A 14467-nucleotide genomic window follows, 5' to 3' on the forward strand; every position below is an offset into this window, starting at 1 on the left:
TTGCCCTCATTTGTAAAGCTGCACACATTAAGCTGTTTATTGGATGCGATGACTCTAATGAGTGGCTAATAAAAACTTTGAATATATTTCTTTTTAATATACTGAGGATCCAATGACTGCACTCTAACATTCAATGTCATTACCATCACTGAATTCTCCATTTTCAATATCCTGAGGGGTAGTGCCTTTGGTCAGAAAACAGTGTAGTTACATGCAGTACATGGCCACAACAGCAAATCAGAGACTAGAAATCCTGTGGAGAATAACTCACCTCCTAACCCCCCAAAGCATCTCCACCATTTAAAAAGCTCAAGTCAGGAGCATGACGGAATACTCTCCACTTGCCTGGATGAGTGCAGCTTCAACAACGCTCAAGAAGCTCAACACCACATGGGCATAACAGTCCACTTGATAGATGCCCCAAATGGCACAGGGGTTGGAAGTGACAGGTGGAACCAGGGGAAGTGGAGAATGATAGGCAGGTGGAACCAGGTGGGGACAGGATGGTTGTTTTGAAGACGAAGCTGGTAGATGAAAGGTGGGAGGAGATATAGAAAATAAAACTAGGCAAGTAGAGTCAGGGTGGAGGTAGGAGTGGAAGCAGGGAGATGTAGCCAGAGGCTGAAAGGTACTAATAAGTTGAACCAAATAAGGGATTGATAATGGTTAGAAAGAATCAGATGAGGGAGGAGAAGGGAAGGCCAAACCAAAAGAAACCCAGATAAACAACACACACAAAATGCTGGAGGAACTAAGCTGGCCAGGCAGCGTCTATGGAAAAGAGCAAACAGTCGACCTTTCAGGCTGAGATCCTTCATTCACTCCTGAAGCACTTGACTGTTTGCTCTTTTCCATAGATGCTGCCTGACCTGCTGGGTTCCTTCTACATTTTGTGGGTGTTGCTTTGGATTTCCAGCATCCACAGATTTTCTTGTGCTTGCGAAACCCAGATAGATGGGCAGATAGAACCAAATGGGGATGGATGATGAATCAGTAGGTCAGTTGTGGTGAGGGGCAGCGGGAATAATGAAAATGGTGACAAAGGAAGAGAATCCCTGAATGGATCCATTGAGTAGAAAGGGAACACAGGGGATGTAGGTTCCTGAAACAGGAATATTCAATGTTCTTCCCAGTTGGCTGTAGGCTAACCCAGTGGAATATGAGGTATTGTTCGTGTCATTTGTGTTTGGCCTCACCGTGGCAGTGGAGAAGGTTGAGAACAGACAGGATGGTGTGGGTGTGGGAATGCGAAGGGAGTTGAAATGACATAAAATAGGACTCCTAAAATCACAAACACAAGAAAATCTGCAGACGCCTCCTGAAATGTTGATCAATCATCTGCCTCTATAGATGCTGCCTGACCCATTGACCTATCAGCAGGTTGCTTTTTGCACCGGTATTGGCAGTCTCTTGTGTCTCCACTCTCCCTCACAGGTAGCAGAGGCTAAAAAAAATGTTTGAAGTGTTACCTTCACCCAAGCATTCCACTGAACTTACCAACAGCACCACTCTGGCCCAGGGCAGTGCTCTGCAAACCTGGGTATCTCATTCTTTCCTTCAAGACAGGGAGAATTTCAGAGTGAGATATGGCACCCTGTGTGCTACAAGAGAGAGGAAGGGATATTTAGTTTCCTGGATAGTCATACAATAAGTTTGTGTTCACAATGTACTAGAACCTAGAGGAATAGCATTCAGCACAGAAACAGTCTCTTTGACCCCCAAGTCCATGCAAACCACTAAGGACCCATTTACACAATTCCACACTCATCCCATTTTATCCACCCCACATTTCCATCAATTCTCCAGATTCTGCAGCTCACCTAACACTAGCAGACAATAAACCCAGGGTATGAGTGGATACCAAAGTATCCAAGGGAAACTCACGTGATCACAGGGGTAAGATTCAATCTTCTACAGACAGAGATTGAACCTGGGTTGTTACAGTGGTGAGGCAGTAGGCTGACAGACTGCATTCTGTGCTGCCCTAATGCATGAGGAATTTGCTACTGTTGTGATAAAGGAACCCATATTGAGTAATTTATACATTTGTCTTTCTTGTGCTATTTATGAGTGGCTTTGGTTTTATGATCTCCTGCTTTCTCAGGTAAAGCTAATGAGGTGGGTGGAGACCACACCTGACTGTACCTCAGATCAGATGAAGAGTCTGATCAGTAAACATTAATTAATGACGTCCTAATTAGTGCAGATTGCAGAAGCTAGCACTAGTCTGATGAATCCACCATGCACGACACTTGAATTTTAAAAATCAACGAATTAGAAACATCTCCCACACTGGGCAAGAAATATCAATGGTCTTATGGGCCCGCAAGAGTAGGTTGCACAATTCTGTGAAAGTGATTCATGGTCATATGTTGTTTCCTTATGACATAGATAAAGGCCATTAGGCCCATTGATTATCAGAGATTTCTCATCAATTGTAATGCTGGTCCTATCACTTCCATCCCTTCCCATTGTCCAGGGACCCAAACCTTCTTCCAGGTGAAGCAACTTGCACTTCTTCTGTTGGTATTGGTAGAGGGTTGTTATTGTCAAATGTACCAAGATACAGAAGATGCAGTGAAAAGTTCGTCTTTCATACTGTTGTATGAAATGCAACTTTTCCACAATGTACAAGAGCATCCTGACTGGCTACCTCACTGCCTGGTATAGGAACTGTACCTCCCTTAATTGCTGGACTCTGCAGAGAGTGGTGTGGACAGCCCAGTGCAAATGTAGCTGTGAACTTCCCATGATTCAGAACATTTACAATGACAGGTGTGTAAAAAGGGCCCTTAGGATCATTGGGGACCCAAGTCATCCCAACCTCAATCTATTCCAGCTGTTAGCATCCAGGGAGTGGTACTGCAGCATAAAGGCAGGACCAACAGGCTCCGGACAGCTTCTTCCATCAGGCCATCAGACTGATTAACTCACGCTGATTTGTGTGTACTCTATATTACATTGACTGTTCTATTTATTATAATTTATTATAGATTACTACAATTGCACATGACACTTTTAGATGGAGAAGTAACATAAAGATTTTTACTCCTCATCTATGTGAAGGATGTAAGAAATAAAGTCAATTCAATTCAACTCATACAGATGAGATCATTACACAGTGCATTGAGGTAGAACAGGGTAAAATAGGCTTCGGGTTTATGGACTCAATTACGCTCTGAATGCTGATGCTTGCTTTATTATTTGCATGACTTGATTTCTTGATTTGATTTGTTCTTTTTTTCACTGCGCATTGGGTCCTGGTCTTTTTTTTTAAATTGGGTTCTTTCGGGTTTTTTGTTTTCTGGCTGCCTGTAAGCAAACGAATCTCAATGTTGCATAATTTATGTATACGTTGATAATAAAAAGTACCTTAAACTTTTTGAACTTTGAAAAGCCACAGCAAAAGTACAGTTCAGTTAATTAATTAAGTGTAAGATCATAACGAGCAGACGGAGAGGTCATGAGTCCATCTTATCATACAAGAGAATATAAAACACTACAGCACAGCACAGGCCCTTCAGCCCACATTGTTTTAACCTACCCAAGATCTATCTAACCCTTCCTTCTTATATCGCTCTCCATTTTTTCTATCAGCCATACACCTATCCAAGAGTTTCTCAAATGCCCCTAACATACCTGTCCCTACCACTACCCCTGGTGTGGTGTTCCATGCACTCACAACATTCTGTGTAAAAACCTTACATCTGATATCACCCCTATACTTTCCTCCAATCACTTTAAAATTATGCCCACTGGTATTAGTCATTTCCATCCTGGACAGAAGCCTCCGGCTATTCACTCAATCTATGCCTCTTATTACAGTATCTTGTACACCTCTCCCAACTCATCTCTCATCCCCCTTCACTCCAAAGAGAAAAGTCCTAGCTCAGTCAACCTATCCTCATGCTTTCTAATCCGTTTGTGCAGATCTCCTTTGCACCCTTTCTAAAGCTTCTAGAACCTTCCTATAATGAGGTAACCAAAACTATTGTGCTGTTATTGGACTGCTGAAGAAGTCTGTACAAGAGTACAATAGAAGCTATTCAGTATTGTACAACAGTACAATAGAAGCTATCCTTGAGAGTGGAGGTAAGTGATTACAGGCTTTTGTAACTTCTGCCTGCTAGGAGAGAAGAGAGAATGTCCAGGGTGTCTGGAGTCTTTGATTATACTGGCTGCTTTATAGTGAGGAATATAGACAGATTCCTTAGAAGGGAGGCTGCTCTAGTGTACTGCATTTGGTGTTCACACGATGGTCTCTGTTAAATTGAAGAAACTCAGGATGGCTGATAGTGGAGCATCTGCATTCAGTCAACAGTAGTGGCTCTGAGCTTGCTGTTCGCTGCCACTTTAATCCCCCATCCCATTCCCATTCTTTCTTGCCAGTCTGTAGCCTCGTGTACTGCTATAGTGAGGCACAGAATAAAATAGAGGGACAGCAGCCATCTTCCAGCTAGGGACATTGCAACTTCCTGGACTCAATACAGAATTCGATAACTTCAGTTAACTTGATTTCTTGGTCTGTACCAGTCCACTATCTGTGATATTAGCTCAGTTTGGTTTATGTTTTACCCTTTTTTTCCTTCTTTTTCTCTCTGCCCAATCTGCATTTCACAACTTCTACATATCATAGACACAAGAGATTCTGCCAATGCTAGAAATCCAAAGTAACACATACAAAATGCTGGAGAAGCTCAGCAGGTCAGGCAGCATCTATGGGAAGGAACAAACAGGACCCTGCATCAGGATGGATGGTTTCATTCTGAAACATTGACAGTTTTGCTCCTTTCCATAAATACAGCCTAACCTGCTGAGCTCCTGCAGCATTTTGTCTGTTTTATCCTACACGTTCATGTTCTTTCATTGACGGTCTCCTTCTCTCACTTTTCCTATTCCCTCATTCACCAGATAACCTGCGTACTGCTAACCCCCATGGTCATGTTCTTCATCCTAACTGGGACCAGCTTCTCTCCCACCCTCACTACAGATTAATGAGTTATTCTGAGTCCTTTTCAGTTCCGATCAAGAGTCTTCAACCTGAAACATAAACTGTGGTTCTCTTCCCACAGATGCTGCCTGACCTACTGAGTATTTCCAGCATTTTCTGCTTTTCAGATTTCTTTTATAGGTTGTTATTCAGCCATTTCTTTTATTTTCAGATGGTGCTGACAGTGGTTTGTTTATCCATCCGCTAATATATTCAAAGAGCGTTGAGCGATGAATCTACAAGAATCATGGGAAAAAGTGTACCAATGCTAATCATTTAGTATTACCTCATATACATGAAATGACAAACTCACATGAGTCAGGGATCACTAATTCTACTTACAAAATCAATATCTTCTACTTGGACCAGGCAGTAACTTCTCCTTAAATCATTTCCTCATGGCCAATCTCATTCCAGAAATTTATTAGTCAATTAATATGGTTTCAAACTTTGGCTCATTGTGCATTCACTTTCAAGTAAAGGAAATTAATTTTACATGTACTTGAGAGAAGATTGTGCACTTAATAGAGTTTGAGAAATAAGTTCTTTAGATTGTTTGCAGTCCCGGTATTGAACACCGCAACCGAGGACTGGATCTTGTACTTAATCTTCATCACAGAAAATTGGCAGAACCTGTTCATTAGTCTTCCTCAAGCTCTTAAATGACAAAACATATCCCAGAACATAATTGATAGCCCAGATTCTTCAGATAAATGTGATGGTGATAACTCTGTCTTATCTGCAGCATCCTACATTTCATTGAATTTGTTTGCTTTTGTTAAGACACTTGAGAGCTGACTAGAATTCAGATATAGAAAATACAGACATTATTTATGCTGTCCTTATTCAATATTGGGTTTGCCTCAAGCATAACAATAACAAACTATAACTTGTATTTCATTACAGCTATTCTATGATACACCTGGAGCCCCTGGTTGACTATCAGTGCTATACGACTCAGTGGGTTGCCAAGGCTCCTAAATACTTGCTTGTAACTACTCTAGTGAAATCCTACCTCCACATGTGGCTGGTGCTTGAAGGAACCGTGTCTGCCATGAGATTGTCACAGGATTTGCTTAGTGCTCCGAGAGACACAGTGTCCACATCAGGCCGACTCAGAATGGTTTCTGATCGGGAAATATTGCGCATCTCCTCGAAACGTCTACGCTGGGTATACTTTGTCTCGTTGGAAAGCACAGATGTAAAAACATGCTCCTCTGTAGGAAAAGAAAATATGCACGGAATTGACTAACGCTGATTTGATTTTGAAGTAAAGACACATGAATTCCAAAACAGAGATGAATATTACCAGCCCGTATTGTATTAATTTTGGAAATTGGCTCATGATCCGCCCAGCTGGTGCTTAGCTGAGTGACCAAAACGCGCTGCAGTTATGACCTAAGTTCCCAGCCAATCAGGTACTTTTTAGCTTGTAAACAAAACAGGCAGATGGATGATGGCTAAACGGAATCAGAAAATGTGCACCACCTGGCAAATGAGAACAGCAGTAGGAATCGTTCAAAAGGGTAAGATTTCCATAGTGGTGGAATGTTTAGAGGAAGACTTAGTGTGGGGTGGCACTGACACCCCATTTCTGGCTTCCTAAGGATCCACTGTGACTTATGAACACCACCTGAGGCAGCAAGCCCAAAGAATACATTAAGTCATAAGACCCTCATTGGATTAAAGAACCATTCTATACCTTAATTGTCAGTCCACCACAGAACAATCAATGAGATCAAAGTAAGAAATAATGAGAAAAACCAAAATAAGATTGTAAACGTTGTAAATCTAAAATAAAAACAAAAATTGCTGTAAACACTCGGCAAGTCAGGCAGCATCTGAGGGAAAAGAATGAAGTTGAAGATCTTTCAACCTGAAAGGTTAACTTTGTTTCACTTTGCACAGACTTGCTGAGGATTTCCAACATTTTCTGTAGGCAACAATGGATGTTTGACTTCCTCAATCAGAAGCAGTGGGGAACCAATGAACCAGTCACTTAAGATGAAACACGTGGATATATCGTTACTTTTAACAATCTTTGTGTGTGTGTGTGCATGGGATGTGGTGTGTTTGTACGTGCACTTACAACGTGTACAGTAAGTGAGTCGGTCTCACCTCTGTTGATCATAACCAACTTAGAGTTAAAAGGTTTTCAAGTGTTGGCATTAGGCAAGTCTCCTCTGTTTTACACCAGAGAATAAAGAAGTTGGCACTCACCATTTGCAAAAGCAGCTTGACTGAGCTGGCGGGAGTTCATCTGTACCTGGAACCTGTGCTGAGCTGAGCACAACTCAATTAGATACTTGCAGGTCTTGCTGTTTTCTGTGATGAAGACATGCTTCTTACCATCTGAACTGCTTTGAACTGTAAACTTCTTTCTCTGAAAGAAATAATCAGGTGACTAAGTCCACCAGTAACAGAGAAAGTGTCTCATGAAGTGCTGAATTTCTGGCGCCCAGATATAAGGCAACATTCAGTTAGTCCTTCAGTTAGTCCTGACGAAGGGTCTCGGCCTGAAACGTCAACTGCACCTCTTCCTAGAGATGCTGCCTGGCCTGCTGCGTTGACCAGCAACTTTGATAAGGCAACATTGTCATCCTTCAGCTGGAGTAGCACAATGGAAAAGCCACTCATTCAACGCTTCGTTGGACAGGAACCCCAGGTTCACTCCTGACCTCTAGTGCTGACTCTGTGGAGTTTGAATGTTTGTTTGTGTGTTTCTCTGTGTGTGTGTTTCTTTGTTTGTGTGTGTGTGTGTGTGTGTGTGTGTGTGTGTGTGCGCACGCGCGCGCTCTGTTCCCTACACATGGTCTCCAGATGGAGTGTCTCGGCCTGAAATGTTGGCACTTTATTCCCCTCGATAAATGCAGCCTGACTTGCTGAGTGCCTTCAGCACTTTGTCTGGTTACTATGTTGATTGTTTACTGTACAGCTACCTCCTGAGTAGATAAAAGGAAAGGAGAATTTATGGGCTCATGGTTGCAGGTGTACAGAAAAATCACTGGAGGGGGAAACGATCGATGCGAGTCGAGCAATGAGAAAGGAAAAGGATCACTGTGCTGAGAGCTGCCATGAATCCAATGGGCCAAAGGTCCATCTTTCCAAGAAGCAGATGACAGAAAAATTAGAAGGGAGATGAGGAAACATTTTCATCTATTCTAGAGGAAGCTCAGGCAGGTTTGAGGAAAGTCTCCCCTCCTTTAAATCCTTGGTGAGGCTGGCATTCACTAGTGTGGGTATGGAAGAGGCATAAGGGATAGTACAGGCAGAAAATGGCACTTTCATACATTTGTATAGGGCAATCTCTTCACTTTCACCTAACAATCCATTTGAACCTGACATGTTGGAGGACATAACCTATCAACCATGTCAAGACCACTGCAGTGAGCCATTCAAACCTCTTTATCTCTCACACGCACAGACAGGCATATGTGCACATACACTTACATATGGAGGCATGCACACACACAACCACAGGTCTGCTGAGAGAGAGATAGAGAGAGACAGATTGAGAGAGTCAGATTCGATCAGAGTTAATGATTCAACTCTGAGTCTCGTAATCAGTGAAACATCTGAAATTGTTGAGCTCATACTTCAAGTACTAGATGTTGCAATACGACTGTTTAGAAAATGAAACCACATTCCTTATCCTGACTGTCCCTAAGGTTAATGATATTGCCCTGCATTACTGTTTGTGATCACCCCAGTTTGAGGCAGTGTCTATAGAACAGGAAGAAGGAGCATGTTAGGTATGGAGTGGCACAACAATGAAGCAGTTAGTGTAATACTATTACAGTTCCAGCTGTAAGATCATGGTTCAATTCCAGCCTCTGTCTGTGCGAAGTCTGTACTTCCTCCCCGTGACTGCATTGGTTTCCTCCAGATGCTCCAGTTTTCTTCCATATTCTAAAGTTGCACAGGTTAGGCTTAGTAAGTTATGGGCGTGATATGTTGGCGGCAGAAGCACACAGCATTTCTGGACTGCTGCCAGCAACTAGAGTCGTATCGTCATAGAAAAGTAAGCACCGAGAAAGACCCTTTGGTTCATCTAGTCCGTGCCGAACATCACAGACTATGAGGGGCATTTGTGCAAACAGTGCATTTCACTATATGTTTCAATGTTTTGATGTACATGTGACAAATAAAGCTAACCTTTATAATCTTTAGTATTTGAGAGTGGTTGTGAGCGTGAGGCACAACTTACACTGAAAGTGATCCGCTCCATTTCCCGCCACTGGAACCGTAAGCTGGCAATTCTCGTGTTGTTCTTCACCTCATAAACGATGATCCCTTTGGCACAGATTCCCAACACAATGTCTTCTCCAGCAACCTTCTTCTCCCGTGCCACTCGGTGGAAGAGAACACCATACTCTGGGAGCTGCTGGGTGACCTGCAGCATATTGTACACCCACCAAGAATTAGCATGTCATCCTAACACACCCTCACCTCCTCAGCATGCCCCATGGGACCTCACCTCATCCTTATTAACCAAGCGCAGTCACAATCAAGTCATTATGTTGGAAAACACAACAGATCATTTGGGCAGAGGGCCAGCCCACAATCAGCAACAATTTACCTGGTAATTTAGTTCCTGCTGCTGGGGGAGGAGCATTCTCAGCGAGACACTAAACACTCTGGTCTAAGTACACTATGGTAGGAACATGCGCTGGGATTTCAAATGAGTAACATCTCTAGAAGTCTGGAATTTACTGTGGCAACAGTACACATGTGCCCATTATGAGACACAAGAGGTGAAGTTCCCACTATCAGATTCCAGCAGTGACAGTCCTTTGTGTTCCTGCTTTTGTCAGCAGCTCTCTCCAACCTTCACTCTCCCCTCTGCAACCTCACTCCGCACACTCCCATTATGGATTCTCTTTGTCTGCCTCTATCTGCCACTGTTTCCCAATCTCCCCTATCTGGTGCAACGTGTCCTTCGGCTCTTCCCACTCTTGTCCGTCAATCACCTGAGGAACCTGTCTCACCTTTCCCCTTTATATTCGCCATCTCCCCTCTCCAGTCTTAGACCTGATGCAGAGCTTCAACCCAGAACGTTGACAATTCCATTCCCGCCCACAGGTGCTGCTCAACCTGCTGAGCCCTTTCAATAAATTGTTGCTCTGTATGGTGCTCGGTATATTATTATGGGATCACTTTAGATGCATTAAGCATGTCTTTAAATCAACAAAGCAAACATATGAAATTAAAACTACTGTAGGATTTGTGTTGTACCTTTAGATATTCCATTTCAGCCTCTTCTTCAGACAGGTCAAAGTAAGTGAAGTGTAGGCGAGGTAGTTCCTCTTTTACACAAGTCAAAGCCATCTTTTCCAACACACTTGGGGGAATGTAGTGCTCCACTCGATAGTAGTTCTTTCCATGCACCTTTTTGGGTAGACCAGTTACAGTTATCAGCCTCAGAGAGTACATCCCTTCAGGCAGCCCTGAACATCACCAGAACTAAAGTACTGAGCACCATTTCTCTGAGATTCTCACAGAGTTGCAACAGAAGGCTGAGAGGCCACAACCAATTGTTGGCGTTACTAGCAGCCATCTCCAACTCTAATTGTCAACTCTTCCAAAAAGAAAACTCAGCTTTGAGTAACAACAAATCCCACACCTATCTTCCACTGCTATGGAATTGTAGAGACCCAGGCCCCCTTTATTGTTTACTCATCTGCTCATTATTACCCTGTTGCCTAGGTTAGAGGGTATGCAATGCATGGAAGTGGGTTGTGGTACAGCTTTTTGACCAAATTGGTACTGTATGTTTATGTAATTGGTGGATATGTACATAATTCACAACTACCAACATTGAGTTAGGGTTTCACTTTAAGAGGCTGGACTGACAGGATGACATAATTACGTGAAGATTTTTTTTTTTAGCATGTTTTGTTTACGATAAATGAGTTGCTATCTCTTTTCTGAAACATAAAGTGCCTCCGCTGTTTTATTTGTGAAAACCTACGTTGGTCTAGGATGCTCTAGGATGACTTCAGAGTTATTGAACATGTCAGTCAATGCAGATGCTTTGAAGCTGCTGGAGTTTTGGGAGCAAAATGCCGTCGCTTGGTTTGTACAAGCGGAGGCTCAATTCGTGCTTAAAAGAAATCTCTGCCAACAACACTAAATATTTCTATGTACTCTTCGCAATTCCACAGTTGAAAAGAGTAGTGCATCTGAACACAATAAATATCGATTGCTGAAACTCATCTTCTATAGACTTTTGGACTATCAGAGTCTAAGCACGCCAATCCGTTGTTCTCCTTACTCAGTCTCGGCAATGGTAAGCCCTTGGAGCTAATGGACCACATGCTGTTTCTCCTAGGAAATAACCATCCTTGTTTTACTTTTAAAGAACTCTTCATGCAGCAAATGCCTGATCAAGTTCATTTAGCCCTCGCTAATGCACCCATGAAGAACTATTGGGAGCTTGCTAAAATTGCTGATAGTCGTCACTCAGCCGGGAAACAATGCATAATTCCACCGCCTTTTTCTACTTCAATAAGCCTGGTCAGCAAGGCCCCCAACATAAGGACGCCCACGCCTGTGAAAGAGATGACACCAGCCTTGTGCTTTTACCATGCTCTCTTTGGTAGGAACGCTAAAAAGTGCGAACATCTTGCAGCTTCAAAAGTGCCAGCGCATGGGGACATCAGAGGTCTATGAACACTGTGGGTTCCAGCCACCAGGGTCGTCTACCGTTCATTACAGATATTCCTTTCAGGGTGATGCTTCCTGTGTGACACCAGTGCTCAAGTGACTGTGTTGCCAGCATTGCCTATTGGTGAGAAGGCGAAGAGTGATGAAACCCTGCTGGAGGCCGCTAATTGCAGCGAGATCCAGACTTATGGGACACAACGGGTGACATTCTGCTTACAAATGAGACTTCGTCTTGGTTATAGTGGCTAGACCTTTGCTCAGAGGGGATGAGGAGAAACTGTTTTTCCCAGAGAGTGGTGAATCTGTTGAATTCTCTGCCCAGGGAAGCAGTTGAGACGTCTTCACTAAATATATTTAAGATACAGTTGTATAGATTTTTACATAGTAGGGGAATTAAGGGTTATGGGGAAAAGGCAAGTAGAAGGAGCTGAGTTTATGGACAGATCAGCCATGATCTTATTGAATGGTGGGGCAGGCTCGATAGGCCGGATGGCCTACTCCTGCTCCCATTTCTTATATTCTTAAGTTCTTATATCCTGTATACCCAAGGATTGTTGGTCAATCTTAAGTACTACCAACTTGTCAAGGACTTTGGGTCTTTACCTTGTGCCCCCAGTAAGTTCCACACAATGACTTTGTTAAGCGTGTGCACCACGTCATGTGAGTCTAGTCAACTGCTGAGCAAATTGCCACACATCACCAAGTCCACATTCTCTACGGCAGTCACAAAACATGGGGTCAAGCACCACATTTCCACAAATGGCCCGCCAGTCCATGCTCGCGCGTGTGGACTGGACCCAGAAAAGCTGGCAACCACAGAGGCCGCGTTTGCCAATATTGACAGACTTGGCATTTTACACTGTTTAAAAAGCTCCTGGATTTTGCCCCTCCATATGGTCTCCAAGTCCAAAACTGGTTGCCGCCCATGTGTTGGTTACTGATGCCTTAATAAGGTCACCACCCCCAATTGTTGCCTGGTCCCACACATCCAAGACTTTTCAGCACGTTAAGCCAGAAAGTCAATTTTTTCCAAAGCTAATTTAGTTAGGGGCTACCGTCAGGTGTCCGTTGCTCAGACGACATTGATAACCCATTTGGCTTCTGAGTTTTCTTTTTGTTTACCTGGATGACATACTGGAACATGTATCCCACCTCCACACACTTTTCAAGCACGTAAGCCAACATGGTTGAATTACTAACGCTGCTAAATGCCAGTTTGGGTTGTTAACCATTGCATTTCTTGGCCATCAGAACTCCACATAGGGTGTGAAACCCTTCCCATCAAAAGTAGCTGCTATTATGGATTTCCCACTGCCCACACTACTACAGGAGTTTTTAGGCATGGTGAATTTCTGTCACCGCTTCATTCCATGAGCTGCTGAACTTATGCTTCCCCTGTACAGTGTGATTAAAGGTAATACCCCTAATCACAAGCTTGACTGGTCCGGCGGACATGACCATGGCATTTGATGATACCTAACGAGCTCTTTCTCACACAGCTCTACTGGCGGACCCACTCCCCAACACACCTATAGCCATTACTACTGATCCTTCAGACCATGCAGTGGGCTTTGTGCACAAACAGTTGGTTGGAGGCAGGTGGCAGCTGCTCGCCTTCTTCAGCCAGCAGCACGTTTGACCATGAGCTTCTTGATCTCTAACTGACTGTCTGCCATTTTTTTTTTATATAAAAGAGTGTTGCCATTTCACAGCGTCTGTTGACCACACACCCCTCGTGCACGCGATGAGCAAAATATCCGACCCTTGGTTTGCAGGGCGGCAACGCCATCGTATCCAAGTTCACAACAGATATATGGCATATCAAGTGGAAAAATAATGCTGTGGCTGATTGCCTCTTACCGCCAGCCATTGAGGCTATACATGGGGATTGACAATACTGGCATGACGGCAGACTAATCTACTGACCCAGAGGTCCAATCTTAGCTGACATTAAGTTCAGGGAAGCTGGGGTTTCTCTTTTGTGCGATGTCTCAAGCAGTCACCCTCACCCCATCATGCCCGCAATTTGGAGGCAGACCGTTTTCGACTCCATACATGGCCTCTCGCATCTGGGTTGGAAAGCATCACTGAAACTGGTTGCACTAAAGTTTGTGTGGGATGGCCTTCAAAAAGACATGTGTGATTGGACTGCAGCCTATATGGAGTACCAGTGAGCGAAAATTAACTGTCGTGTTCAGGCACCATTGGCAGCTTTTGAGGTCCCTGACCAACTGTTAGACCATGTCAATGTGGACCTTGATGGTCCTCTTTCTCCCTCCTGCAGTTTCACGCATCTGCTTACCATGGTGGACGATACCACCAGGTGGCCAGAGATCACCCCCCCCCCCCCGCATCAATGACAGCCGCAGTCATGGCTCAGGCATTCATTAGCACCTGGGTTGCTCGGTTTGGCACCCCATCTGTTATTTCCTATGACCGGGGACTCCAATTCATATCAAACCTCTGGACTGCAATGGCCCAGAACCTCGCGTTAGGCTACATCACACCACAGCATATCACTCGCAGTTCAATGGCCTATGCAAATGGTTTCACTGCTCCTTAAAGGCTGCTCTGAGGACTTCCATGATGGATGAGTGTTAGCATGGTCTTCTACCGTGAGTCCTGCTGGGGTTCAGAACAACTCCAAAAAAGGACCTGCAAATGTCCAAGGCAGAGTTGGTATACGGACAGCCATTACGAATGCCATGTGATTGAATTCCTGACACCAGAACCGCCTGGACGGCCTCTCAATAGCATTCCACCATCCTCAGTGAATTTGATTCCTTTTCACCTGTTTCTGCCTCCCATCAT

The 14467-nt window shown here is 43.8% G+C and overlaps 1 protein-coding gene across 1 annotated transcript in view; it reads right to left on the reverse strand.

Annotated features, from left to right (window-relative positions):
• ptpn20 (protein tyrosine phosphatase non-receptor type 20) overlaps nucleotides 1-14467 on the reverse strand; it is a 412353-nt gene that overhangs the window by 204660 nt on the left and 193226 nt on the right. Inside the window, exons 14-18 of the mRNA XM_072282567.1 lie at nucleotides 10226-10378; nucleotides 9198-9383; nucleotides 7211-7373; nucleotides 6006-6207; nucleotides 1498-1601 (exon numbers count right to left, since the gene is read on the reverse strand). Coding sequence (XP_072138668.1) covers nucleotides 1498-1601; nucleotides 6006-6207; nucleotides 7211-7373; nucleotides 9198-9383; nucleotides 10226-10378 — 808 coding nt within the window. The remainder of the gene's footprint in view (nucleotides 1-1497; nucleotides 1602-6005; nucleotides 6208-7210; nucleotides 7374-9197; nucleotides 9384-10225; nucleotides 10379-14467) is intronic.

The sequence above is a fragment of the Mobula birostris genome, chromosome 18 (genome assembly GCF_030028105.1).
Source record: "Mobula birostris isolate sMobBir1 chromosome 18, sMobBir1.hap1, whole genome shotgun sequence".
Classification (NCBI taxonomy): Eukaryota; Metazoa; Chordata; class Chondrichthyes; order Myliobatiformes; family Myliobatidae; genus Mobula; species Mobula birostris.